Source organism: Strongyloides ratti (genome assembly GCF_001040885.1).
Source record: "Strongyloides ratti genome assembly S_ratti_ED321, chromosome : 2".
Lineage (NCBI taxonomy): Eukaryota > Metazoa > Nematoda > Chromadorea > Rhabditida > Strongyloididae > Strongyloides > Strongyloides ratti.
The window spans coordinates 3945927-3972116 of NC_037308.1; the positions used below are offsets into that span (position 1 = coordinate 3945927).

Here is a 26190-nt window from a genome sequence, read left to right on the forward strand (position 1 = left end):
TTATTATAACTTTTTTTTATCATAAAAGTTTCCTTCCACTATTGCATATATTTTCCATGTACTTTTTACATTTATATAGTTTTTATTTATTTTTTTTTAAAAAGAAAATAAGTGTTATAACAAATTATATATATTTTTTTTATGGGTTTCAAAAATTATATCAAGAAAAAGTATTACGTCATATGTGTATATGTGAAACTTTGTAATAGATATTATTTAAAAAAATTTTTTTATTATTGATACAAATGTATCTTTAAAGATTTAAATATAATCAATCTTCTTTTTTTTTTTTATTATTTAATTAGAAAAAAAAAGAGATAATTTTCTATTATCTAAGATATATAAGTATGTACTATATTTTCTTGAAATTAATGTTTTTCTTCCTCTTTCCCCTATCACTGTTATTGAGGAGGTAAAAAATAATTTAAAGAGTTGTGATATTTAACCTCTTATACCAAATTATTATAGCAAAAAAAAAAATTATAATAATGTCATAAGAAAAAATAATACTATTGTTATCTAGGTTTTTTTTTTCTTATCATAAAATAAGTATATGAAGTATGTCATAAATATATTATAACGAAAAAATAAAGGTTTTAATATAATAAGTGCTTTTTATCTCACATATGAATATTGAGTGTATATTTATATATATTTTTTTTAGTTATAAAAAATTACTATAAATTATCATATATTGAAGTAATTTTTTATACTTCTTTATTCCATTTATATCACGTGTACAATTATAGCATTATAATCATTAGAAAAATGAATTATTTTTTAGGACATATATATATATATATATATATATATATTAGGTCCCCAGGTAAAAATGTTTTATTTATTATATTTCATATATATATATATATGCTACTCTACATGTATTTTATGACTCAAGAAGAGAATAAAGTAGGATAGAGTATATATCCTTATGACTTTCATAATATTTTCTTACCTGTTTATAACTTTTTATACAGAGAAACATTATACATTTTCCTTTTGATGGTTAACTGTGAAATATTATTAAATGTATTTTGTTATGATGCATTAATTTATCTTTGACAGTTTTTGGTTAAAATATATGGTATATATATATATATATTTAAAATCTATATAAATATAGTAGATTATAAGGCTATTGACATTACTTTCCATATATATATAAATATATTTATATTATGGGTACTTAAGATTATGATGTGCCGTATGTATTAACTAATTTTGGTGGTACCTGCTATTAAAAATATATAGTTTCTATGTATATTTATTTATAATGTTATTATTATTCAAAAGCAAAATATCGAATATCTCTATGGATTATTATATTGTATCCAAAAAAAAAAAATAGATATATGTGTATCTATACTAATGTTAAGACAATGAATATTTTATTTTTGAAGCTTTTTTTTTATTAAAGAGCTTTTATATATTTATACAATAATTTTATTTGCTTGATAAGCTTTAACATTCTAGATCTTTGATGCCTATTTATTTAAAAAAATTTATATTTTTTTTTCATTTAAATTTTCGTAGAAAATAAGGAAAACCAAGAAAAATAAAAAAAAATTTTAATTTGATGTATCATTTGTATATATGTATTTAACACTAAGTTTTGTGATTCCTTTGAGATGGATATATTGTATCCTTATCAATTTTTATTATTCTCCTCTTTTAAAATGGAGAATAATAATAAGTTTTTGTAAATGTCTTTTGTAAATTATTATATATATATTTCTTTTGACATGATAAAATTTGTTTTTCATCCTATAATACTTTTTGTTGTAAATTTGTAGAATTTATTCATTGAATTAGATGATATAGAAAATAATACATATATACTTTAGCATGGCTAGTTTTTGATATATTTTTATTGTATTACATAATATTTTACACACATCAACTTTGAGTTTTGATATATTATAGTTAAAGAAAAGATTTTAAGAAGGAAGGATTTTTTAAAAAATTTTTATGGCAAAAGTCATTGACTTAAAATGGAAGAGAAAGAATAGTTGAATTTTCTTTTAAAATTAATATATATATATATATATATATATATTATTTATTGTTTTGTACTTAACTTTTACCCTTTTTGATATTATATTTTTATGATAGAATATACAGGATCTATTATTATTATATATTTGATATAAAGTACATGGAAATTTTAGTTGCTTTTAAATTATTTATTTCTTTTACTTTTTAGGGATGTTTTATAAAATTATACTCTTAAGTATAATATTTGTTTTACCAATTTTCATATATAATTTTATTTTATGTGTTATTTATTTCGGAAACATTTTAAATTATAGTGTATAAATTTATTTTATGATTGTGTAGGAGATTATCAAGTATCAAAATTATAATTATTTTATTTTTACAGGGTTATATACATATCATATCTAAAAATTGAAGGATGATTAATATAGAAGAATCATTCAAAAAGATTGACCTCGGATATCCTTTACATGAAGGTAGTGATAAACATAGAAATATAATTTTAGAGAATAATGAAGAATATGATTATGATGAGGAGATAAGTGATTGTGAAGATGTTGCAGATATTTTTGGTGATGAGACATGTGACTTTACAAAAAAATATAATAGTGCAAAAAGCGCTTCTAGAAATCCTAATAAACAAGTTTCAACTTCTAATAATAACGGTTTTAGAAAAACTTCTGGTGAAGCTTTTATACAATTTGACCTTGATTCAATAACAAAACATAAACATAGAAAAACTAGAGATCGTGCTGATCGAGCAACAGTTGAACAAGTTTTAGATCCTCGTACCCGTCTCATTATTTTTCGTCTGGTTCAACGTGGAGTTTTAGAAACAATTGAGGGATGTATTTCAACTGGTAAGGAAGCTAATGTTTACCATGCTCTTGATGAAAATGGACAAAGTTTTGCTATTAAAATATATAAAACAGCTATTTTAACTTTCAAGGATCGTGATCGTTATGTGTCAGGAGAATTTAGGTGAGTAATATCATTTTTTGCCTTGACAACTATATAATTAAAAATTTAATTGTTAACATATATATATATTTTTTCTTTTATTAGAGTACTAGTTATTACATTATATATTATATATATATTATTTTTTTTCAGATACCGTCATGGTTATTGTAGACATAATCCTCGTAAGATGGTTGCTACATGGGCAGAAAAAGAAATGAGAAATTTAATGAGAATGCATCAAGCAGGAATGGCAGTTCCAAAACCTTTATTATTAAAGGGTCATGTATTAGTTATGGATTTTGTTGGTACAGATGGTTGGCCTGCTCCATTATTAAAAAATGCTGAATTCAATGAAGAGGTAGCTAATAATTTATACTTAGATTGTATTAAATATATGAGAACAATGTATAGAGATTGTAGACTTGTTCATGCAGGTAATTTGATACTTTTTTTTTCTTTTAATATTTAATCAATTTTTAGATTTGTCTGAATATAATATGCTTGTTCATGAGGAAAAATTATACATAATTGATGTATCACAAAGTGTAGAACACGACCATCCACATTCATTAGAATTTCTTAGATCTGATATTGCTAATGTCACTAATTTTTTTAGAGATCGTGGTTCAGCTGTTTTAAGTATGAAACAACTTTTTGAATTTATTGTTGATCCAACAGTACAAAGTAATGCTGATATTGAAAGAATCCTTCAACAGCGTAGTCATGAAAAAATTGAAGAAGATATTTTATTTATGAAAGCTTTTATTCCTCATAAATTAGATTCATTGATACATTATGAACGTGATGATGAAGTTGAAAGATCTGGAGCTGAAGTTAATAATCCATTTCAAAAAGTTATCAGTAAAGTTTTAATGGGAATAAAGAATGAGGAGAAAGAGAAGGAAGAAATTTTAGAAGATATTGTTGAAGAGGAAGACAATGATGATGAGGAAAATTCATCTGATGAATCTAGTCTTGACTCAGAAGAAAGAAGACTTGAAGAATTGAAAGAACATCGTAGAAAATTGCATTTTAGACCAAAATCTGAAGATTTAGATGCAAAAAAAGAACGTAAGAAAGCTGTTAAAAATGAAAAAAAAGAAAAAAGAAAAGACAAAATACCTAAACATGTTAAAAAAAGACACAATAAGAAAGCTCATAAGTAATTGAATATATTTTAATCATTTTCTACTCATTTAGAAATATTGTTTTATGGTCTTTACACCTAGATATTATTGTTAATCTCTTTTTTTTGTTAAGTTTAATTCATCGTTATACTCAACTATTTTGTTATATATCATAGAAATTTGTCACTACTTTTTTTATTTTGTTATATATATATAGTTAATATCTTTTATGATACTGAAACTAATAGACAATAATATCGTTTTTTTATTCGTCAGAAATAATTTTATATTTAAAGTGTTTTTAAACTTTATTATATCTTTTTTTTTTGCAAAATAATCTTTTCATCGAGTAATAATAATATACATATTATATGTATATAATATGTAAAATTGTTTTAAGATATTAAAATTTTCTTTTTATAGAGTTTCTATTGTAACATAAAATGGAATACTCCGGGCTTATGTCAGCATCTACTTATTGTAAAAAAAATAATGCCGCTGAAGTTTTAAGGAGGAAACAGGCAGCTGAAAAGGAACAAGAAATTAAGTAAGTTATTATACTTTTGTTATATATGTATATGAATAATATAGATTACAAAAGAAGATAAAAGAAAAAGAAGAAAGATTAAAACGTGCTGCAGAGATTAAGAATCAAGATCTTCGAGAAAAAACAAGAAAGATGCATGAAAAGGAATTACTCCGTCAAAAGATGGTCCTTGATCGAAGGGCTGCCCAACTTGAGCAGGACAGAACAAAAAAAATGGAGATTTTAACTAAAGCACATGCTGCCACATCACGTCTATCAGTTGGAAAGTCTAATAATGGATCACCACAACAAAAAAAATTATATGCATTTGGGTCTAGTACTCCGAGGGATTTGGTATATTTAGAAAAATTATCTCGGGAACAAAAAGTTTATAATAATAAACTTACTGCTCCACCAACAACAAGTGGTAAGTCAAGTCAGGGACCATCGAATGCCTCAAGTCCAAATAAAATACTTTCAAGAAGTAATGTTGCTTTTGGAAGTGGTATGACTTCAAGTTTATATGTCCCGTCAAATCAAAAAACTAACCCTATAATAAGATCTCCTCTCAATCCTGTACCATTAAGAAAAGGACCATCTGCTAGTTGTACACCTAACAAAAATGTTAATGTTCCTCTTCCACCACGTAGAAGTACTACTAAAATGTCATCTTTAATGACACAATCAATGTATACACCAAAACCTTCTGTTGGTGTTAGAAGCAATACAATTCATAAACAAAATGGTACTACAAATGGACTGCAACATAAATCAAATATTACTTCTACTCCGGCTAAAAATATATCTAAGCCTCCATTGTTACAAAAACAACAATTACCAAAGAAAAGCCAACAATCTAATGGTGAAGTTAAGAAAAATAATCTGCAAGTTAGTATGCCGGAAGAGCAGAAAACTACTATAAAAGAAATTAAAAAAGTGGATTCTAATGTTAGTGAAGAATTAAATAGTATAGAAAAAGACATACATCTTGAAAATTCAAAATCTTTATGTGAGGGTGATGTCGAAGAATGTGTTAAATATAATTTATCAGCTCAAGTAGATTTTAAAGTTGACGAAATTCCAGAAAATAATATTATTAATAAAAATGTTGAAAAAGAAGTAGAAGTGATAGAAGATTCTGCACCAACAATTATTCCTGAAACACTAAAGCTTCCTGAAAAAGTACCTATTGTAGATGATGAAGTTTCTCCTGAACCAGTTGGTACTTCTGAGGAGAATAAATTTGATTCAGGAGTTGATAGTGAGACACCGAATGACAATGATCAAGTATCACGTAACTCTATTGGAGTTACATCAATAACATCCGCAATAGCACAATTATCTATACGAACTCCGGTATTAAAAAAATCTCCGGAACAAAATTCAACACTACCCCATTCAAGTAGTAGTTCTTCATCCTCTAATGAGGATCTTGCTTGTATTGCTCAAATGAAAAGTGAAATTAAATCGCGTATACAAAAAGAGAAAGAAGAAAGAGAAAGTCGTAATGCGCGTATTCAAGCACTACTTAATAAAGCACGTGGAACAGCTAATTCTGATTCAACGACAACCACAACAAATACCAATTCAATAGTTTCTGGACGAATATCAACAAGTCCAATATTAAATATTGATAAAAAAGTAGAGGACGATACGATCATAATACCAGCGACATCTGATCTTGGAATCTCTTTATCAGCAGCAAAGACACTAGAAAAATTAAGGAAAAGGAAGGAGCGAAACTCTGAGACAAATTCAGCTACATCTACTCCCGTAGTTGAGAAAAGCATAGCTGAAGAATTATCATCACTTGGAGTTAATTTACCTGGCCAACCAACATATGACTATCCTCCTGAAGATCCTAAAGTAAATGGTGCAAATTTTACATCCCAGACAGCTGCGTCTACATAGGTAATAAAATATTAATGGTATAAATAAAAGATAACAATAGTATAGATTGTTATAATCTAAAATATAGTAGTTTAATTACTTTTTATGTAAAGAAAAATTTTTATTTATTGCAGATTTTATATATATATTATAATTAAACTACTTCTCAATTTTTTTTTATATCTTAATTTAGTACCATTTTTTTTCTTACTTTGTTTAAAATATTGCATCATCTTTAAAAACTACTTTATTTATACGAGCCTCTTCTACTCATTACAATATTTTCTTCTATTGTAAGTTGTATTTCTAAAAAGATACTACTATCCTCTTGGTATCATAATCTTTAATTTTGATTGTATATATTATATATAATTTATTGTACACAAATTTGAATAACACTAACGAACGAGATAAAAATAAATTGTTTTTTGCAAACTTTTGTTATATCTATTTTTTAATAATTGTTTTACCAATTATTTATTTTGAATAAAAGAAAGTTTAATAATAAAAATTTTTTTTTAAATGATAATAATAATAAAAACATAATTTTAACAACTTTAATATTTATGTAGATTAAAATTTTTATCATTCATTTTAAATATCATAAAAATTATTGTGATTAAAAAAAATTTTTTTTTGTAAAATATGATAAAATAATAAAAATAAATTTTAAAACTAATCTTTATTCTTTTAGTTATTTGTAAAATAATTGTAGAATTAAAATATTTAGACAAATATTTGAAAATATAATTTTTTTTTATTAACTAAGAATTGGTTATAAAATTTATGCATATGATAAAATTTCGGTGATGAAATGAAGGTATATTTTTAGAGAGTAACTCTTTTCTGGAAAATCATAATATTGACATCAATCATTGGCTTTTTAGTTGAAATGTGGTAAATAAAGATAAAAAAAAACATAATTGTTGTTGGTTCATATCATTTGGTAGTATTATGTTTAATAAATATAAAAAATACTGCAATAAGGTATTTTTTTTTTTCATTGGTATGATAATAAACTCCTTGTTACAACCACTTTAGGATGTATAAAACCAAAAGGTATTCTACTATTGATAATATTTTGTTTCTGATATCCATAATTATCTACAGGTTTTGGTACTAACCATGGATTTGGTCCAAATCTAAATCCAAGATATGGAGAGGCATTGATGTTTGATGTGAGTAATAATATAAGTAAAAGTACTGCAAACTTCTTGTCAATCATAGTCTTGTTAATCAAAAAGAATATATATTAATAAAATTTATCAAAATATTTCTAAATATAAAATGAAAAACAAATTAGAAAAAAAAAATTAACTAATCTAGTTTATTTTAAACATCCTAACCAAATATATCTAACTTTAAAATATTTTAAATGATAAAAAAAAAATGGTGGCGTATAATTATTATAATTAAAAATACTAATGATAATTTTGATAATGGAAAAAAAAGAGTATATTAATATACATATATTAATAACTTAATACTATAAACATTCTATATTAGATGATTTTTGAAGGCTTAAATAAAATGTTTAAGAAAAAATAAAAATTTTTTTCTAACAAAATTTTGTTGTCTAACTAAATTATACACTTAGTAAAATAAAATATTTTTAATATCTAATTAACAAAATTTGACTTTTTATAATTAATAAATAGGAGAAAATGAAATTAGAAAATTAATCCCCAAGTGTAGGAAGATAGATAAATTGTTAAATGATAGTATTTTTAATATTTTCTTTATATATTTTTTAATAATATATTTTTTGTTTCATACTAAAAATTTTTAACATAGTTAAAAAAAAATTAGTTAAATTAAAATATTTATATATTATAATCATCAAAAAAAAATTTTTTTTGTAACATTTTTATTATAATGAAGTTGTTATAATAAATTTTACTTTCATAAAATTAAATAAAAAAAAATGTATGTTGAAAAAAAGAACGAGAAATAGTATGAAAAATTAATTTTTAAATGGAAAAAAAATTTTTTTATTATTAAAAATAAGGTAAATATTATTTAAAAAAGTTTTTTTTCAACATAAATATTTCACCTTACTTTTATAAAAATCATAATAAAAAAAATTTTTAAATAATAATATTTGGTTTATATTAAGGATATTTTATTATAAATAAGATTAGGATAAATATGTTTTATAAAATTAAGGCGTATTGAAATATAATTTAAATGTAAATCGTTAATTTGGGCAATTATTTTGTACTTGAAAAGGATTATTTTTTATAATACATCATAAAATTTTGGTTTCCTTTTTATAACTATCTAAGGAGTTAGTTAAATTACTCTTTATATTCAAAATAAAAAGAAAAATTAGAAAAAAATCATATAATAATTATAAATTATTGCTTAAATTTTAATTAATTCTCCTCATAGTAATTTTTATAAAAGAAGAAATTATAATTACTTTTGATAAAAATTGTTTGTCAATACAGATAAATAATATTATTTCCTAAATGTTAGTTATTTTTGAAAGTTTAATGTTAATTATGGATGTTAAATGATTTGGAAATTTCTATCTGCATAATGTTGATAAAAAATAAATTATTATTATAATATCAAGAGAATGATTAATTTCGTAATCTAAAAATAAAAGCATTAATTATATATATTAACAATTTTTTATGTTCTTAAATATTTCATCCATTAATAATATATTTGTATTTATTGAACTTTTAAAGTATTTTTATTAAACGATGTAGTAAAAAAAAATATTTAAGCATAAAAAACAACTTATTGTTATGATAATAATATATCAATTTAATGTTTTTACTATTTGCAAGTCAACATATTTATGGAAGGGTTTCAACTAAAAAAGAAAAATTTTTAACAAAATAAGAATTGAAATTTATTTTAACCAATAAGAAAGATGTTGAAATTGAAAAAATAATTTATTTTTACTATATTATATCTAATGATAAAATTAAAATTAATTAAATTTTTATTTTTCAATTGCAAAGATAATTCTTATTTTTCACACAAACTTCAAGATATGTTTCTAAGATAATATGAAAAACTATTAATATTTTAATCTGGTTAAATAAAAGTTTAAATAAATGACTTTAAAATGATGTTTATTAATGTTTGGATCTGTTTTAATGTCAATGACGTACTGAATTAATAAAAATTCATATAAATAAAGTATTTATAAAGTTTAAAAAAATTTAATTAAATATATAGTAAATGGAGCATTTAATAGTTTATAAAAAGTAAAAAAAGCTTAAAAAAAGTTTTAGGAAAAATTTTTACATAAATAACCAAAATAACATTTAAATAAAAAAAATTTAAAATAAAGTTAGGAAAATTGATAGTAGATTTTTAAAAAAAAGTATACATTTATTTAATATTCAACTTTTCAAAAAATTTCTAATACATACGTGACTCCTAAAATTAAGCCATGGTTAATTATATTCAAAATATATCCCATTTCAAGGACTATCTAATGACTATAGTTTCATATTCAAATTACAAAAAAAATGTTCTTTTTTGTTCCCATTTTCAGAGGTAAAATTAGAAATCTAGAAAATTTTTAGCTAATTTTTAAATCTCTGAAAAAAATAAAGTTAAAGCTATGAAAATTAATATTCTAGACTTACTTTTGAATAGAAATCGAACGAAACTAGTCTCATATTCATAAGATAAGTATTTGCTGAGATACTAAAAAGTCGGGAACAATGAATATTTTTGAAAAATTTCCGCCCTTGGCCATATCTCGTTTAAAAATAAAGATAATAACAATCAGATTTCTACAATTTACTTCAAATAAGTTTTCAAGTAAGGTCTACCTTCAAAATTTTTTTATATCTTAAACCACTTTCGAGATATAAAAAAATGGTGACAATAGATTACGCGCGAAAAAGAACCAAGCTCAGTATTTCAAGAACGGTTGAAAATTTAAAAATCTTTTCAACGTAAGGTATACCTTAAATTATGAAAGAAGCCCAGCGCAACAAATTTCATAGTTCTGTGACCTCATAAACTTAAGTTATTACACAATTCTTAAAACTTTTTTCAAAACACATTTCTTATCATATCTTCATTTTTATAAGTCCTATGAAGATGTGAATAGGCTTAATGAATTTCTCGTAAAAAACTGATCTAGAATAAAGTATTTATTTTTATAATTTACTATATTATCATAGAAATCAAAATTTACAAAAAAATATTCTCCAATTTCGCCCTCATCTTTGAATCCTTATAACTCCTGAAGTTTTAATTTTCGAATATTGTTGATTATATTCAAAATTCACCCCATTTCAAGGGCTATCGAATGACTATAGTAGCATATTCAAATTCCAAAAAAAGTTTGTTTTTTTTGGTCATATTTTTAATGATAAAGTCGGAAATCTAGAATATTTTCAGCCACTTTCTGAATCTCTGAAAATAATGATGCTATAGCTCTAGAAATTATGAATCTAGACTTACTTTTGAATAGAAATCGAATGAAAGTAGTCTCATCTTCATAGGATAAATATTTTCTTAGATACTGAAAAGTCGAAAACAATGAATATTTTAGAAAAATTTCCGCCCTTGGTCATATCTTGCTTCAAAATCATGATAAATTCAAACAGATTTCTGTAATCGACTTCTAATAAGTTTTCATATAGAGTCTACCTTCAAAATATTTTTATACCTTTAAGTACTTGCGAGATATAAAAAAATGATGACAATGGATTACGCGCGAAAAAATACCAAGCTCAGTATTTCAAGAACGGTTGAAAATTTAAAAATCTTTTCAACGTAAGGTATGCCTTAAATTATGAAAGAAGCACAGCGCATCAAGTTTCATAGTTCTGTGACCTCATAAACTTGAGTTATTACACTATTCTTAAAACTTTTTTCAAAACATAATCCTTATCACATCTTCATTTTTAGAAGTCCTATAAAGATAAGAATAGGCTTAATGAATTTCTCATAAAAAATTGATCTAGAAAAAAGTACTTATTTTTAAAATTTATAATATTATCATAAAAATCATGATTTAGAAAAAATATTCCACAATTTCTCCCTTCAACTTTGAATCCCTATAACTCCTGAAGTTTCAATTTTCGAATATTGTTGATTATATTCAAAATATATCCCATTTCAAGGGCTATCGAATGACTATAGTGGCATATTCAAATTCTAAAAAAAGTTGTCCATTTTTGGTCGCATTTTTAGAGGTAAAATCAGAAATTTAAAAAATTTTCAGCCAATTTTTATATCTCTAAAAATAATGATGCTATAGCTCTAGAAATTTTTAATCTAGAATAATTTTTTAATAGAAATCGAATGAAACTAGTCCCATATTCATAGGATAAGTATTTGCTGAGATACCAAAAAGTCGGGAACAATGAATATTTTAGAAAAATTTCTGCTCTTGGCCATATCTTCTTTAAAAATAAAGATAATAACAATCAGATTTCTGCAATCGTCTTCTAATGAGTTTTCAAGTGGGGTCTACCTTCAAAATTTTTTTATATCAGTAAAACTGATGGTTTGTAATCAAAGTTAATCCCACGAATGCATATAAAAGGAATGAGATAACCAAGTTAAATATTGATTTATATTGATGACTAATTTAGAAATGATTATTTTTCTTATATATATATTTATTTTAATTGTAGATTAAGATTGGGTTTTAAGTTGGATTCAAGATCCAATTAATAAAGCATCTAACTAACTTCACGACTATTTTATTTACGTGCAGAGTCCAGTTAAAAACATAAAAATTTTACTGGTAAACAGAACTGGGAAGCAAAGGAAGTAAAATTTACCAAGCTGGAGTGGTTAGAAGCAACAGAAGAATTTAAATCGGCTACAGAACTGTTGCAAGAGGATTTAAGAGAAATTTGGATAATTCTGAGAACGTTAGAAAAAGACTTAAGTTCAAAAGAATTAGTCAAGTTAGTGAAAAGTGCACATAGGATCCAGACAAGATCAGTTGAAAAAAATATCAAATTATACCAAAATTTGATAAAAGAATACAAAGAGAAAAGAGAAAGAGCTATGAGTAGAAGTACTAGTGCTGCGATGGAAAATAGAATGAATACAGAAGATAGTGGAAAAGGAACAGGTTCCAGTTGGAGAACCATGGAGAAGTTTGACGCTAGAAGTGGGAAGAGTTTCAGGAAATGGGCAGAGCTGCTGGAAGACTATTTTATAGTGGATAATTTAGTCAGGGATGAAGCAAAAAGAGCCGCAATGCGTACAAGATTGGATGAAGAATCGAGAGAATTTCTAAAATCCAGAACGCCCATGGAAACGGGTACATTCGAATGCTGCGTAGAGACATTATCAAAGAAGTATAATGGGCAAAAAGCAAAGGAAGCCGCTAGTATGAGAGCACGTGCTTTTAAACTCGATATGCGTGAGGAAAAATTCTATGCTTCAATTCTAGAATATGCTGATCTAGTGACTGCGACTTCAATTTTAAAAAACGAAGAACTGTTAAAGCATCAAATAAATATGATTCATGAACAATTGAAGAATCAAGAAGAGCTATGGATGAAATTATATTATCAAAACAAGTATGAAAGTTTAATAGAACTTGCTACAGACTTAGAAACTTCTTGGAAACTGATTTGTGAAAAGAAGAAAAGAAAGGACCACTTTTCTAGGAATGAGAAGAATAAGGGGAATGATAAGAGTCAAGGTGAAAAGAAAGGCTATAGCAAAGATGCAAAAATGAAGCAAAATATAAAATGTTTTAATTGCAGTGAGATGGGACATTATAAGACCAATTGTCCATCATTAAAAGAAGATAAAGCAAGAGTAGAATCAAAAAGAATTTATGTTGAGGAGGAAGCATCGGAAAGCATGGAAGTAATGAGAGAAACAAATAAAATGTTGAAAAGAATGTTGGAAAACAAAGTTTACAACAGGGGTGTTAAGGTAAAACAAGAAAAGAAGAAGGTGTACTTGAATAAGGAAAACAAGAAAACCGAAAATGAGAAAATAGCAACTTTAAGAACAGCGGTAGAACCATATGAATTTTATTTACCAGTAGAGGGTAAGGATGGAATATTGTTGAGTGGATTGATTGATTCTGGAGCGACCAGAACTATAGTCAAGAAAAGTACGGCAATGAGATATGGATTTAAGCAAAATCGGCAAACTATGACGAAGATAGTTTTGGCGGATGGAACGATGAAGAAAGCTGTTGGAGATTTTAAGACACAGTTTAAGATAATACCTGATATTTTAGTTAATTGCAGTATTGTAGTTGTAGAAGATAGTGAGTTAAGTGATAATAAATATTCTTTAATAATAGGGAGTGATTTATTAAAGGCTACTGGAACTATTTTAGATTATGGGAATAAAACAATAATCATGTGTGGCAGAGAGATACCACATTTAACTGTGAATAAAGAAAAAGAAAATGATAGAATAATAGCTAGAAAAGCTACTATAAACTCGGAAAGAAAAGTTGAAGAACTAAAGAAAGAATTTAAGAATGTGATAAGCCAAAGCAAGGATGACATTGGAAGGTGTGATATAGAGGCTCCGAAATTTGAGATAACGGACAAACAACCTCCAAAGATTCCACGTTATCCAGTACCTTTCAGTAAGAGAGAAGTTATAAAAGAACAAATTCAATCATGGCTTAAAGCAAATGTTATTGTTGAAGATAAATTTGTAAAATGGATAATGAACTTGGTAATAACACCAAAGTCTGATAAAACGGATAGAGTATGCTTGGATAGCCGGCCATTAAATAGCAGACTAATTGGTTTTGATTATAAGACACCTACTTTAAAAGATAAAGCAGGAATATTAAATGGTGCAATGTATTATACAACGTTGGATCTGGTACAATATTTCAGTCAAATTTCAATTGATGAAGAATCTAGTAAATTTTTAGGGTTTAGAGCACCAGATAATACAACATACAGATTTGTAAGATTACCGTTTGGAGTAAAACATGCAACTGCAATTGCACAGAGAATTATAGATGTTGTTCTGCAGAATATAGAAGAAGCATTCAGTTATGTGGATGATATATGCATAGCAACAAAAGGAAGTTTAGAGCATCATTTTTCTAAGGTAAGAGAAGTGCTGGAGAGATTGAGTCAACATGGGTTGAAAATAAATTGGAAGAAATGTCAATTTGCATGTGAGGAAATTCAATACCTTGGGTTTTTGTTTTCAAGACAAGGACAGGAACCAAGTCCGATTGGTACTGAAGCAATCAAGAATTTTCCACAACCAAAAAACTTGAGAAGTTTAAGACGGTTTTTGGGAAAAGTAAATTTCTATAGGGCACACATAGAAAATTTGGCAAGAATAGAAATTCCTTTAACCAATTTACTGAAGAAGGAGAATTCTCTCTTCGAATGGAATGAAGAGTGTGAGAAAAGTTTCTCACAGATAAAGAAAGAGTTAATGAAAACTTGTAGATTAATAATGCCAGATGAAAAGAAACCTTATGTGATACATTGTGATGCAAGTGGTGATGCACATGCAGCAGCACTAATGCAAGAAACTGCAGAAGGTTTGAAACCTTTGGGGTTTTATTCAAAACGGCTACAAGATAGGAAAACATTTGTGCCAGCTGTTGAACTTGAATTACGCTGCATAGCTAGTTCACTTTCATATTTCAGACAGTGGGTTTTTGGTAAGAAAGTGTTAGTCCTAACAGATCATAGGCCGCTAAAGAAGTTAATTGAAAAAAATTGTGAATCTCATTTATTGAAGTATGTGAGGGCAATAAAGGAATATGATGTAGAGGTACAATATATTCCAGGAGAAAGGAATATAGTGGCTGATTGTTTAAGTAGAGCACATTTGAGGAGAAATAAGGTTAATGATAAACAAAGTGAAACTTCAGAAGAAGATGAAGAAGGTAAGGAAAGTTTCAATGAAAAAATTTTAGTGGAAGAAATAACAGAAGAGAAAACAAAACAAGAATACATGGAAGCAGTTCATACAAATCTTGGACATGGTTGTTTTAGTAAGTGTTATCCATTGTTGGTAAGAAGAGTTCATTGGACAGGAATGGAAGCTGATTTGAAGCTTTTTATAAAGCAATGTATTAAGTGCGTAAAAAGAAATCCAGTATACAAATCAAAGCTACCAATGAAAGCCATAGAAGCTAGTTATCCATTGGAGAAGATAACTATGGACATTATGGGTCCGTTGAAGAAAAGCAGAAATAACAAGACTTACATACTTGGAATGGTAGATGTATTGAGTCGATATGTTATATTAGAACCACTTGAAGATTGCAGGGCAGAAACGGTTATGAAAGCGATAAAAGATGGTTTATTTTATCGTATTGCAATCCCAAAAGAAATAAAAACAGACAATGCTAAGTATTTTGTAGCAAAAGAAATGGATCAATTGATGGAGGAGTTTGGTGTGACGTTAGAACATTCTACACCAAGACATCATGAAGGGTCGTCGATAATTGAAAGAACCTTTAGATCAATTCAAAATATGATTGCGAAGTTGATTGAAGAGGATGATTATCTGGATTGGGACAATTTATTGAAGCCAGTTAGTTATTTCTATAATCAACAAATACACTGTACAACTCAGGAGTCTCCACATTCAATAATGTTTGGGTGGAAAGGGCAATTACCTGTAGATTTGAGAAAAAGCAGAAATTTGCTCTATCTAGTTGATTATAAAGATGATGTGTTGGAAAGAAATGCAGCTTTTGAATTAACAAGAAAGATAATGGTTGAAGAAAGAAGTTTAAGAAATCAAAAACACAATGAAAGAGCTAAAGAACCAGCTAGAATTAAGGAGCTTGGTACAGGGGCAAAAGTTCTGGTAAAGAAGCCGGTTGCAGGAAAAGATGTAATTGGGAAATTTTCTTCAGAATGGAGTGAAGGGTATAAGATATTAAGAAGAGAGGGAAACAGTTTCTGGTTGACAAAAGGGAGAGGGAGACCTATAAAAGTATTTATGGATAATGTGAAGCTCGATCCAAAACCAGATGAAACCCAGGAGGGGGAAGTTTCTGAGGGATAAGGAAGTAAAACTGATGGTTTGTAATCAAAGTTAATCCCACGAATGCATATAAAAGGAATGAGATAACCAAGTTAAATATTGATTTATATTGATGACTAATTTAGAAATGATTATTTTTCTTATATATATATTTATTTTAATTGTAGATTAAGATTGGGTTTTAAGTTGGATTCAAGATCCAATTAATAAAGCATCTAACTAACTTCACGACTATTTTATTTACGTGCAGAGTCCAGTTAAAAACATAAAAATTTTACTTATCTTTAACCACTTTCGAGATATAAAAAAATGGTGACAATGGATTACGCGCGAAAAAGTACCAAGCATAATATTTCAGGAACGGTTGAATATTTAAAAATCTTTTCAACGTAGGGTATACCTTAAATCACGAAAGAAGCCCAGCGCAACAAATTTCATGAACCTGTGACTTCATTAACTTGAGTTATCACTACATTGTTAAAACTTTTTTTGAAACATATTTCTTACCATAACTTCATTTTAAAAAGTCCTATAAAGATGTAAGTAGGCTTAATGAATTTCTCGTAAAAAATTGATCTAGAAAAAAGTTTTTATTTTAAAAATTTACTATATTATCATAAAAATCATGATTTAGAAAAAATATTCCACAATTTCTCCCTTCAACTTTAAATCCCTATAACTCCTGAAGTTTCAATTTTCGAATATTGTTGATTATATTCAAAGTTCATCCTATTTCAAGAGCTATCGAATGACTATAGTGGCATATTCAAATTCCAAAAAAAGTTTGTTTTTTTTATTTTTTATTTAAAAAAATTTCTAGTACGTCAGTGACTCTGAAATTAAGCCAAAGAAACAATTTAAAAATTAAATATACTTTTAAATTTTATTTGAATCTGCATATCTTATTCTAGAATTTTTTCTTAATCTTTATTATCATGTGTTTTAAACTCTTTCCTATCTTCCTGTAAAATTCATTAATTAATTGCTTCATTTTAAAAAAAAGTTATTAATTTTTCTTTTCTGACAACTACTTTTTTGAGATTTTTATTACACAGACAAAATCTCGAGAATTAAATTTTTTGTATCAATATCTAAATGTTATTATAATTAAAAGTTTCAAAGTTTCCGGTTACAAAAATATTTCCCATCTTGTAACTTCAAGAATTTAAAAATATTTTTTAAATTTATTTCCACATTTTGATATTTTCAAAAATAAAGACTTCAATGCTATGATATATTTATCAAATTATGTTATACTTCTTTAAAAGTATTTCCTACAAATTCGTGGTACATTTTTTTAATCAGATTTATTTTCAGAAATTTAACAAATTTTTTAAGTAAATTATATTTTATCTTTTCAAAATTTTCCTGTTACATAGAAATTTTTAACAATAATATTTCTTATTATATATTCTTATTATAAAGAATCTTTTACAATAAATCTTTTTTTGTGTTTTAATAAATTATTTTCTTTCAAAAGTTATTTATAATAATAATATTATGAAACTACACACTGAACACTTTTCCAATTCACTTTCCAACAAAGAGAAAATTGTGTTTGTTTGAAATCATAAATTTTTGTCTTTCATAAATTTAACACATTATAATTAATTAGCGGCCAAAATACAATTGGTGAATGTTGGTATAAGTTACGAACTACAACAAATTATATAAACATTTTAAAAAGTGTAAAAAAAGTAGTTTTTTTCAAAAGAATTAAATAATTTTTAAATATTTGTTAATTTTTATTTTTATAGATGGCTGAAAAAGAAACACAATGTACCGTAAATCAAGATAATATAATAAATGAAAAGTTAAATGACACTAATAATTTAACGACGGTGAAATCTATTAATAGTATGGATGTTGACGGTATTAAAACTGAATCAGAATCATCAATAAGTTGTAAGAAAGATAACATTGATGAAGAGTATGAAGAGGCACTTATGGTTATGTATTTAGATGGAAAGTATGATGGTAATTTATTGCGATCATGTATATTAAATGGAAATTATACATTACGCAAAAAAGACGATGATAGTTTGGTTGTTCAAGTGGGGCATTCTGTTTTTAATGCCTCATTTAGTGAAACTTGTGGTAGTGATCTTTTATTTCCTGTTGAAAGAGATGTTAGTAATTATGAGGATACATTTGGTAATCCTTTAACTTCTGACATTAGATTAATTTGTAAAAAAACTAATAATCCTTTTTATAAAGATCCTTTGGGTTAAATTTTTGTTTGTTTACATAAATATTAACACACCAGTTAATAAATTTATTTTTTTTCTTAAAAATTTACTTTGTTTTTAAAATATGCGAATATATTAGTGTCATAATTTTTTTTTTATTATCTTCTGTTGTTCCTTGATATCATCATAAGTCAGCAGATTAAATTTAATATAAATATTTATAAGAGATGTATGTACTTTACATATATCTATTTTTATATATATTTTAGTGATTCACGACGACATCTTTTATAATAAATACTGTTATTGACAAATTTCTCTACTTATAATAGACAATTTTTGTTAATATAATTATTTTCTAAATTAATATTATATAAACTACTTCATACCATGATAATATATTTGTTATTTTTTTCTATTTTTTCAATTGTTTCATGTAGTAAGTTTTATATTGGCTTATATATATATATTTTTTTTTAATAATAACTATAGGAAATATTACAAAATGTTTAAATGGCTGTGAGTGTGATAGTATTGAAGAAATAATTCATTGCCATAAAATGGGATTAAGGTCATTAAATTTACCAAAACTTCCTATGAAAAATTTTAAAGTTTTGAGACTTACAGACAATGATATTGAATACCTACCTAGTGAAGAAATGTTAAAAAAGAAATTTCCTCAACTAGAAGGAATTGATGTTGAAGGAAATAGTCATTTTGAATGTCAATCTTTACCTTACTACAAAAAAATAACAATCTTTAGTGATTGTGATGATAATGGTGAAATAGTTTCTAATAATAATGAAACAACAACAACACAAAAACCAGATGTATCATCAGATGAAAAAAGCTGTGGTTTAAAGTGCACTATTAGCAATAAAGCTCGTAAATTAGCTGATTATGCAAAATATTATTGGAATAAGTTACTTGAAAAGTTACAAAAATTCAACAAAGAGAATAAAACATGGAATGAAATAAAGGGAGCATTTAATAGTTTTAGAGAAAGCTTGGAAGGAATTTTTTGATTTGCGATGATTTATTAATTCAATATTTTATAATTTTTTTTTTTCAAATATAATAACGATAAAAATATACTTTAACATAATTTTTTTTTCCTGTTTCTTTTGATTATGTATTTACGGGGTAGTTCACGAATACCTTTCTACTGAACCAAAATTATATATATAATGAAAATGAAGAAAATTTTTTTATTACTATACAATTTTTAATAAAGTCTTATTTTCACGATTTCAATTAAATTTTTTAATTATTTATTCAAATTTTTATTAAAAATAAATTGAGTATAAGTTTTTAAAATGGACAATTAAACATATTGATATAATGTCACTTAAATTAAATTAAAATTAAAAGTATTTTAAAAGTGACTATTTTACTTGACTTCACTTTTTTTATTTATGTTTAATTTGGTTATATTTTGTTCCTGAATCTTACTTTTAGTAAAACATCATATTGAATTACAAAATTATTTACTTTACCATAAATAATTCTTAACAATAATAATGTTTTAGAAAATTCCAACAAAATTAAATTTGTATTGAATAAAGTCAATAAATTTTTTAAAGAAAATATACTGATAATCTAATTTAACAGGTAGATAGAGAAGAGTTCTGGGGATATGATACTAAAAATTTAAAATAAATTTCAATTTTGAAGATATGTGAAGACATTAGAAAAATAAATAAGGTTTAAAAAATATATTTAAATAATTGTTTATTTATTTATTTGTTTCAGAAGTTTTCTTTAAAGTGAAAAGATGCTTAACTCTAGAGTACGACAAGTATGAATGTCATAAATTAGTCAAGAATCATTTTGAGAAAGACAATTTTTTTGCAAAAAAAAACTTATTTTAGAAAATGCCATAAAAATTGAGTTCTTTGACAGCATAGAAGATAACAAAAATGGTATATGTATTTTTTTAATGATAGGACTTTGTAGATTATTCTTAATTTAACTTCTGTGAACATTCATTTTTTTTTACCATAAAAATATAAAGAAATGACAAGAACTAAAGGATAATTTAAATTTGAATAGAAGTTTTTTTATTACACTATACGTAGTCAATATATTAAAACTAAAGAATAAGATAAACGACTTTGTTAAACATTATATATATATATTATAAAAATGTTTTATAATCATATTTTTTTTTCTTTAAATTTTACATTGTGTTATGATTTATTGAATAATTAGATGGAATTTGAAAACTAAAACAAGAAAGTGTATCATTATCTTTTACCTTCTGCCAATTATCTTCTCCATACGATATATAAATAACTTGATCAAGAGTCATCCCGTAATGACATGTACATTTATGAATATTTTGATCTTTTTTATTATTACTATTAAGATCTAATTGATTTTGATTATTATAGTAAGAAGTTTTGATATTTTGTTGAACATTTGGCAACTCAACTGATGTATAACTTGATGGTTGAATTACAGGTGTTTGTAAATTATTTTGGTCATTTTTATTACAAATAACTCCAGGTGAATTAATTTGTGGCTGTTGTCGTACTAAATTTTGATAACCTCCTACATTTCCTTGTAAATTATTAATTGGATTTAATGGAATATTTTTATCAGCTGAAAATGGTTGTAAATTTGGTTGTTGTATACCATTTGGATATGAAATATCATTAATTTTCATAGTTTCTTTACCATCAATTGTCCGAGATCTTATACTTTTAGATAATTTTTCTTTCTTATTTTTACGTGATCTTGATTTTTTGTTATTTTTTGATCGACTTTTTGTTGTACTTTTTTTAGATCTTGATTTATTTACATTCTTACTTTTTCTACCACCTTTTCTGCCACTTTTTTTACTATTACGTCTACTCGATCTACTTTTTAATTTCTTTTTTTTGTCCATTTTTTTTTTATTCTTAACTTTAATAATACCATAAGTTATGGTACCTATTATAATAAGAACAAAAATTATTCCAAAAATTATTGCTAATGATGTGTATAATCCTGAATTTGTTTCAGCATTAAATTTATTTAAATCGTTATTTTCATTTTTAATATTTTCAACTTCTTTAACCATATAATCAGTTGATCGTTTTTGAGGAGTTCGATAATGATAATCAGACAAATTTTTATTCTTATTATTCATACTTTTACTTGGTAATTCTTCAATCAAAGATCTTGGAAATGTTTCAGTTAATCTTTGATTTGTTAATTTTTTATTTCGATATATATCTTCATTACTTGATGTATTTTTATCTATCCTTAAAGTATTATTATTTTCTTCCTTATAAATGGTAAAATTTTGTTTCTTATCATTTATTTTTTTATGTAAAACATTAGAAAATTTTTTAATTTTTGACAATATTAAACCACCATGACTAATGTTATTGGTAGAAGATATTTTAAAGTTTGTATCATTTGTCATTACTGGTTTTCACTTAATGACAATTAAAAAAATAAATAAATTTAATTATATGAAATATTTTATATAATATGTTTAATTAATAAATTTGTAATTCAAATATTATGACACAATAAATCACTTAATTTACATTTAACTTTTATAATACAATATTCATTTTTATTATTTTTTTTATTTTGTTCACCTAAAATATTGGAAAAAAAATTTATAATAATGTATACCTTTTTAATCTAAAAAAAAAGTAATTAATAAAAATAATTTATTCAAAAACAATTAGTAGAAAATTAAACAAAAAATCCTATTAAGCATAAATAGTTACAATTTTCAACAATATGTGACACACTAGATATTTTTTTATTGGCAGAAAAATAAATATTTTCATGATGAGACTATAATTTTCTATGATTTCAGATATCACTATCAACAACTAATTTAATAATTCTCTTTCAATAATTTCTGTAAAATGTTTACTTAAAAATTCTACATCATTAGATGGTTTCAAAAATTTAACATTCTAAAATAAAATTAAAAAAAAATATATATGTTAAAAAATAAACTTACTTTTTGAATAGAAACATTTGGTATTATAGTGGCAGTATTAAAAGAAGGAAGAAGATCCAAAATTGGTACAATATAAATAGATTGTTTACCCTTTTTTTGATGTTCTTTAATTGAATAAATAAGATTAGATTTATCAAAAATATTAAATGATAATAAACTATCCCATGTATTATAATATGTTGATCTCCATGAAGATGGAAATCCTAACTTTTTAATAACTTCACCACAAAGATTTTTGTAATTTTTATCAAATTCTTCTTTATCTTTCTTATCTCCAGGAATATCAACATATGGAATGGTAAAAAGTATCATATCAGGACTTTCCTCAATATTATTACAAATTTTTCCTAATTTTTCAAACCAATAATTAATTATAAAATCTTTATCATACCATTCATTAATAAATGAATAGTCAAAAGAAACTGGAAAATTTTTAGCTACTTTTAAATTTGTATATTCATCATCTAATATTTCTGTATGTGAATCCAAAAATTTATCAATTTTTTTCTTAAAATTTACATTTGTTTTGTTATCATAAATTGGATGTAAAGGTAAAACCACAAATCTTTGTGTTCCATTTTTTGATATCATATTCATTAAGGTATTTTCTATTGAATAATCTTTATCAGATATTGGGAAATTAAATGAATACTCAACTTTATATGGACTACCAAAAGAGGCTGTTTCTGTTAATTTATCTTCAATATTTTTTGATAATTTATCAAAATAATTAGATATTTCTTCACATTTTGTATAATCTTCCATACATTTAAAAATACATTTACTATTATCTACATATTTATCAATACCAAATTTTGCCAAAAATGGTGGAAATTTATGAATTTCAATTAATTCATTTGAAAGAAAATCTTTTGCATAATATAAACTTTTTGGTAATCCATTGTGAACTAGAAGAACTGTTGTTTTTGGTGATGGTAGTTTAGAAGATAATGATCGAGAAAATTTTAGAAAAAATGTTTTCATAATAATTGAAAAAATTGATAAATAATTGAATATTTAAAAATCATTTTTGCAAGACATTGTCCGCAACTTTATTTTGTTAGAAATATATGTATACTTTTTCTATGCTGTATACAGATTATAATGTGTACATGTACATACACAGATAAATTTAACTTATCATTTTGACATCACTTCTTGGGGGTATCTTAGTGTATCATATTATTATAAAATATAATATTTTGTTTATTTTATAAAAAAAATATCATAATTTTTTTGATTAAAAAAATGTATAAAATAATAAAGATTTGATAAAATAAAATTATAATTTTAAAATTTAATGACATAATCTTATGAAAAATTCATAATAATCACACGCTACTGTAACTTATCATTAATTAAGTTTTGAATTATAAAAAACTTTTTCTAAATTAGTAAAACTTATACATAAAAATATTTTTAACTTAATTAAAGTTATGATTTTTTTACGTATATATAGTTTTTTTTTTTTTTTATAAAAATATAGTATTAAACACTACCATAATTAATAATAATATATACGTTTTATAACATTTTTCTTAATTGTAAATTAAACTTATTATAAAAAAAATATAATTATATGAGAGAATTTTTGTTGCACTTATAAACCAACCAATCGTAAATATCTTTTTTTCTATGTTTGTTTTTTGAAATCGTCTTTATTTATATGCTTTCTGCTTCTAAATGCATAAATTGATTTTGTAATTTGATTCATAAAAAAATGTAATTGTCTTTGATGACAAAAAGATATTTTTTAAAGTTTATCAAGTATTGGTACTTTTAGTTGATAAAGTAATCTAAAAAATATTACATAAGTTTATTATTTTATAATAGATGTACTATTAAAATAAGAAAGTTTTGATGTAATTAATGTATTTATAAACAAAAAAATATTATTCTTTTTTTAAATTGATAAAAGTAGTTATAAATAATAAAACTATTTAATAAGTTTACATTTTTAACTAAAAATAAAAAATTAATTTAAGTTTTTTTTATTGAGGTAAATTCCATTGTGATCTAAGTTTGATAAAGTAAGTATTTGTTATAGATTGATTTTTAACATTTACATTGTTATTTTTTCCCTTTTTTTTATAACCACATTGATAAAGTATATAACCTATTATAGAGATATCATTTTTATTTGTTATCTATAAATATAAATAATAAATAATAATAAAAAAAAAAGAAAACTTACATAAATTATGGCTATTGGTATACTTAAACATCTACTAGATAAAATAGTTGACCAAATTAATGATAATATTGTAAATGACTCATAATTATCACTATTAATAAGCATTAAAACAACAAAAATTTCATTAAGATAACAAAAAATTAGTAATACAATAGTAAATGGAATAAGTTTTTTTGCAATTTTAGTATTATTAACTGTATGATGCCTTTCACTAAGATTAAATTTAGCATGATTATGAAAATCTTTATTTTGTTTTTTTAAACTTTTATATTGTGTTAATAAATAAAAAATAAAGAAGATCAATGAAAAATCAAGAGATGCATGTTCAATGTATGCTAGGTAAAGACTATCTAAATCTCGATAAACATCATATGTAACACCAATCAAAATTGCCAAACTAATAGTAAGAAATATTGATGTAAAAGTTTTACTTTGGTATTTAGCTCCAAAATAAATTGATAATTGACGTTCCATCATAAGAAATGAACAATAAATTGCTGTTCCAACACATGAAAAAACTATAATTCCATAATTTATAATATAAAATGTTGTAATCTCATGTTGTGCTATATTATTTAGATAAAAAGCTAATGATGTTATAGAAATTGCTCCTAATAATTGATAAATAATAAGATTCTGTGACAAAAAAAAAAGTTTTTGATTTTTTAATTATATTAATTACTTACAATAAATATGATTTTGACATGATAATGAATTAGAGTGCATTCTTTTATTTTACTTAATGCAATAATAGATACTGGAAAAGTTATAAGGAATATTGGTACTTGAAAGTAAATTGTTGATAACATAATAAACAGTTAAAAAAGTGTTTGAAATTTGCAATAATGTTTTAGTTTTTTTTTCAAATTTCTAAAAAAAAATTTAGAATAAAATTAATTTTTAAATAAAAAAAAAGTTAATAAATTTAAAAAATAAACTTTCATTAAGAGTAATAATTAAATAATAATTAAAATATTAAAATATAAAATTATCTAAAAAATGTAATGTTGAACTTTTAATATTAAAAATAAATATTAGTACATTTATAAAAACAAATAAATTAACTATTTAATATATAATTTATAAAAAGTAAATAAGAAATATCTTGATATAATAATTTATTTATATTATATATTTGTTACATTATATAATGACAAATAAAGTAATTTATGAAGTGTTAATGTCATTAAAGTTATGTTAAGTATTTTTATAAATATTTTTTATAACATCATAAAATAATATTAATGTAAAAATAAAACTTAATATCTCATATTTGATATTTTGTATATAATAAATAAATAAGTAAATTTTTAAAATTTTTCTTACAACTATTACTTATTTTTATTATAATTTAAGGAATTTGTTAATAAAAAATTAAAATTTTC

General features: G+C 24.0%; 10 protein-coding genes across 10 annotated transcripts; 5 read left to right on the forward strand and 5 right to left on the reverse strand.

Annotated features, from left to right (window-relative positions):
* Positions 1 to 2413: 2413 nt before the first annotated feature.
* Positions 2414 to 4124, forward strand: SRAE_2000127300 (Serine/threonine-protein kinase RIO1; the record flags this gene model as incomplete). Its single annotated transcript, XM_024652205.1, has 3 exons — positions 2414 to 2976; positions 3109 to 3392; positions 3439 to 4124. The coding sequence occupies 3 exons, from the start codon at positions 2414 to 2416 to the stop codon at positions 4122 to 4124; spliced, it is 1533 nt and encodes a 510-aa protein (XP_024505805.1).
* Positions 4125 to 4528: 404 nt separating this feature from the next.
* Positions 4529 to 6522, forward strand: SRAE_2000127400 (Hypothetical protein; the record flags this gene model as incomplete). Its single annotated transcript, XM_024652206.1, has 2 exons — positions 4529 to 4632; positions 4677 to 6522. The coding sequence occupies 2 exons, from the start codon at positions 4529 to 4531 to the stop codon at positions 6520 to 6522; spliced, it is 1950 nt and encodes a 649-aa protein (XP_024505806.1).
* A 979-nt stretch (positions 6523 to 7501) lies between these two features.
* Positions 7502 to 7726, reverse strand: SRAE_2000127500 (Hypothetical protein; the record flags this gene model as incomplete). Its single annotated transcript, XM_024652208.1, has 1 exon — positions 7502 to 7726. One exon carries the CDS (start codon positions 7724 to 7726, stop codon positions 7502 to 7504), a length of 225 nt encoding a protein of 74 aa, XP_024505807.1.
* A 3889-nt stretch (positions 7727 to 11615) lies between these two features.
* SRAE_2000127600 (Reverse transcriptase domain and Integrase, catalytic core domain and Zinc finger, CCHC-type domain and Ribonuclease H-like domain-containing protein) lies at positions 11616 to 16473 on the forward strand (the record flags this gene model as incomplete). The annotated part of the gene is made up of 3 exons (XM_024652209.1): positions 11616 to 11678; positions 12244 to 13732; positions 13769 to 16473. 3 exons carry the CDS (start codon positions 11616 to 11618, stop codon positions 16471 to 16473), a joined length of 4257 nt encoding a protein of 1418 aa, XP_024505808.1.
* A 297-nt stretch (positions 16474 to 16770) lies between these two features.
* SRAE_2000127700 (Hypothetical protein) lies at positions 16771 to 18683 on the forward strand (the record flags this gene model as incomplete). Its single annotated transcript, XM_024652210.1, has 4 exons — positions 16771 to 16841; positions 18068 to 18149; positions 18210 to 18357; positions 18415 to 18683. 4 exons carry the CDS (start codon positions 16771 to 16773, stop codon positions 18681 to 18683), a joined length of 570 nt encoding a protein of 189 aa, XP_024505809.1.
* Positions 18684 to 19031: 348 nt separating this feature from the next.
* SRAE_2000127800 (Hypothetical protein) lies at positions 19032 to 19666 on the forward strand (the record flags this gene model as incomplete). The annotated part of the gene is made up of 3 exons (XM_024652211.1): positions 19032 to 19045; positions 19134 to 19160; positions 19213 to 19666. The coding sequence occupies 3 exons, from the start codon at positions 19032 to 19034 to the stop codon at positions 19664 to 19666; spliced, it is 495 nt and encodes a 164-aa protein (XP_024505810.1).
* Positions 19667 to 20820: 1154 nt separating this feature from the next.
* SRAE_2000127900 (Hypothetical protein) lies at positions 20821 to 22053 on the reverse strand (the record flags this gene model as incomplete). Its single annotated transcript, XM_024652212.1, has 1 exon — positions 20821 to 22053. The coding sequence occupies one exon, from the start codon at positions 22051 to 22053 to the stop codon at positions 20821 to 20823; it is 1233 nt and encodes a 410-aa protein (XP_024505811.1).
* Positions 22054 to 22477: 424 nt separating this feature from the next.
* SRAE_2000128000 (Hypothetical protein) lies at positions 22478 to 23009 on the reverse strand (the record flags this gene model as incomplete). Its single annotated transcript, XM_024652213.1, has 3 exons — positions 22478 to 22564; positions 22612 to 22958; positions 23003 to 23009. 3 exons carry the CDS (start codon positions 23007 to 23009, stop codon positions 22478 to 22480), a joined length of 441 nt encoding a protein of 146 aa, XP_024505812.1.
* A 66-nt stretch (positions 23010 to 23075) lies between these two features.
* On the reverse strand, positions 23076 to 23595 carry SRAE_2000128100 (Ferrochelatase family-containing protein; the record flags this gene model as incomplete). The annotated part of the gene is made up of 2 exons (XM_024652214.1): positions 23076 to 23084; positions 23131 to 23595. 2 exons carry the CDS (start codon positions 23593 to 23595, stop codon positions 23076 to 23078), a joined length of 474 nt encoding a protein of 157 aa, XP_024505813.1.
* A 1007-nt stretch (positions 23596 to 24602) lies between these two features.
* Positions 24603 to 25614, reverse strand: SRAE_2000128200 (Hypothetical protein; the record flags this gene model as incomplete). Its single annotated transcript, XM_024652215.1, has 3 exons — positions 24603 to 24758; positions 24806 to 25441; positions 25492 to 25614. 3 exons carry the CDS (start codon positions 25612 to 25614, stop codon positions 24603 to 24605), a joined length of 915 nt encoding a protein of 304 aa, XP_024505814.1.
* Between the last annotated feature and the right edge of the window lie 576 nt (positions 25615 to 26190).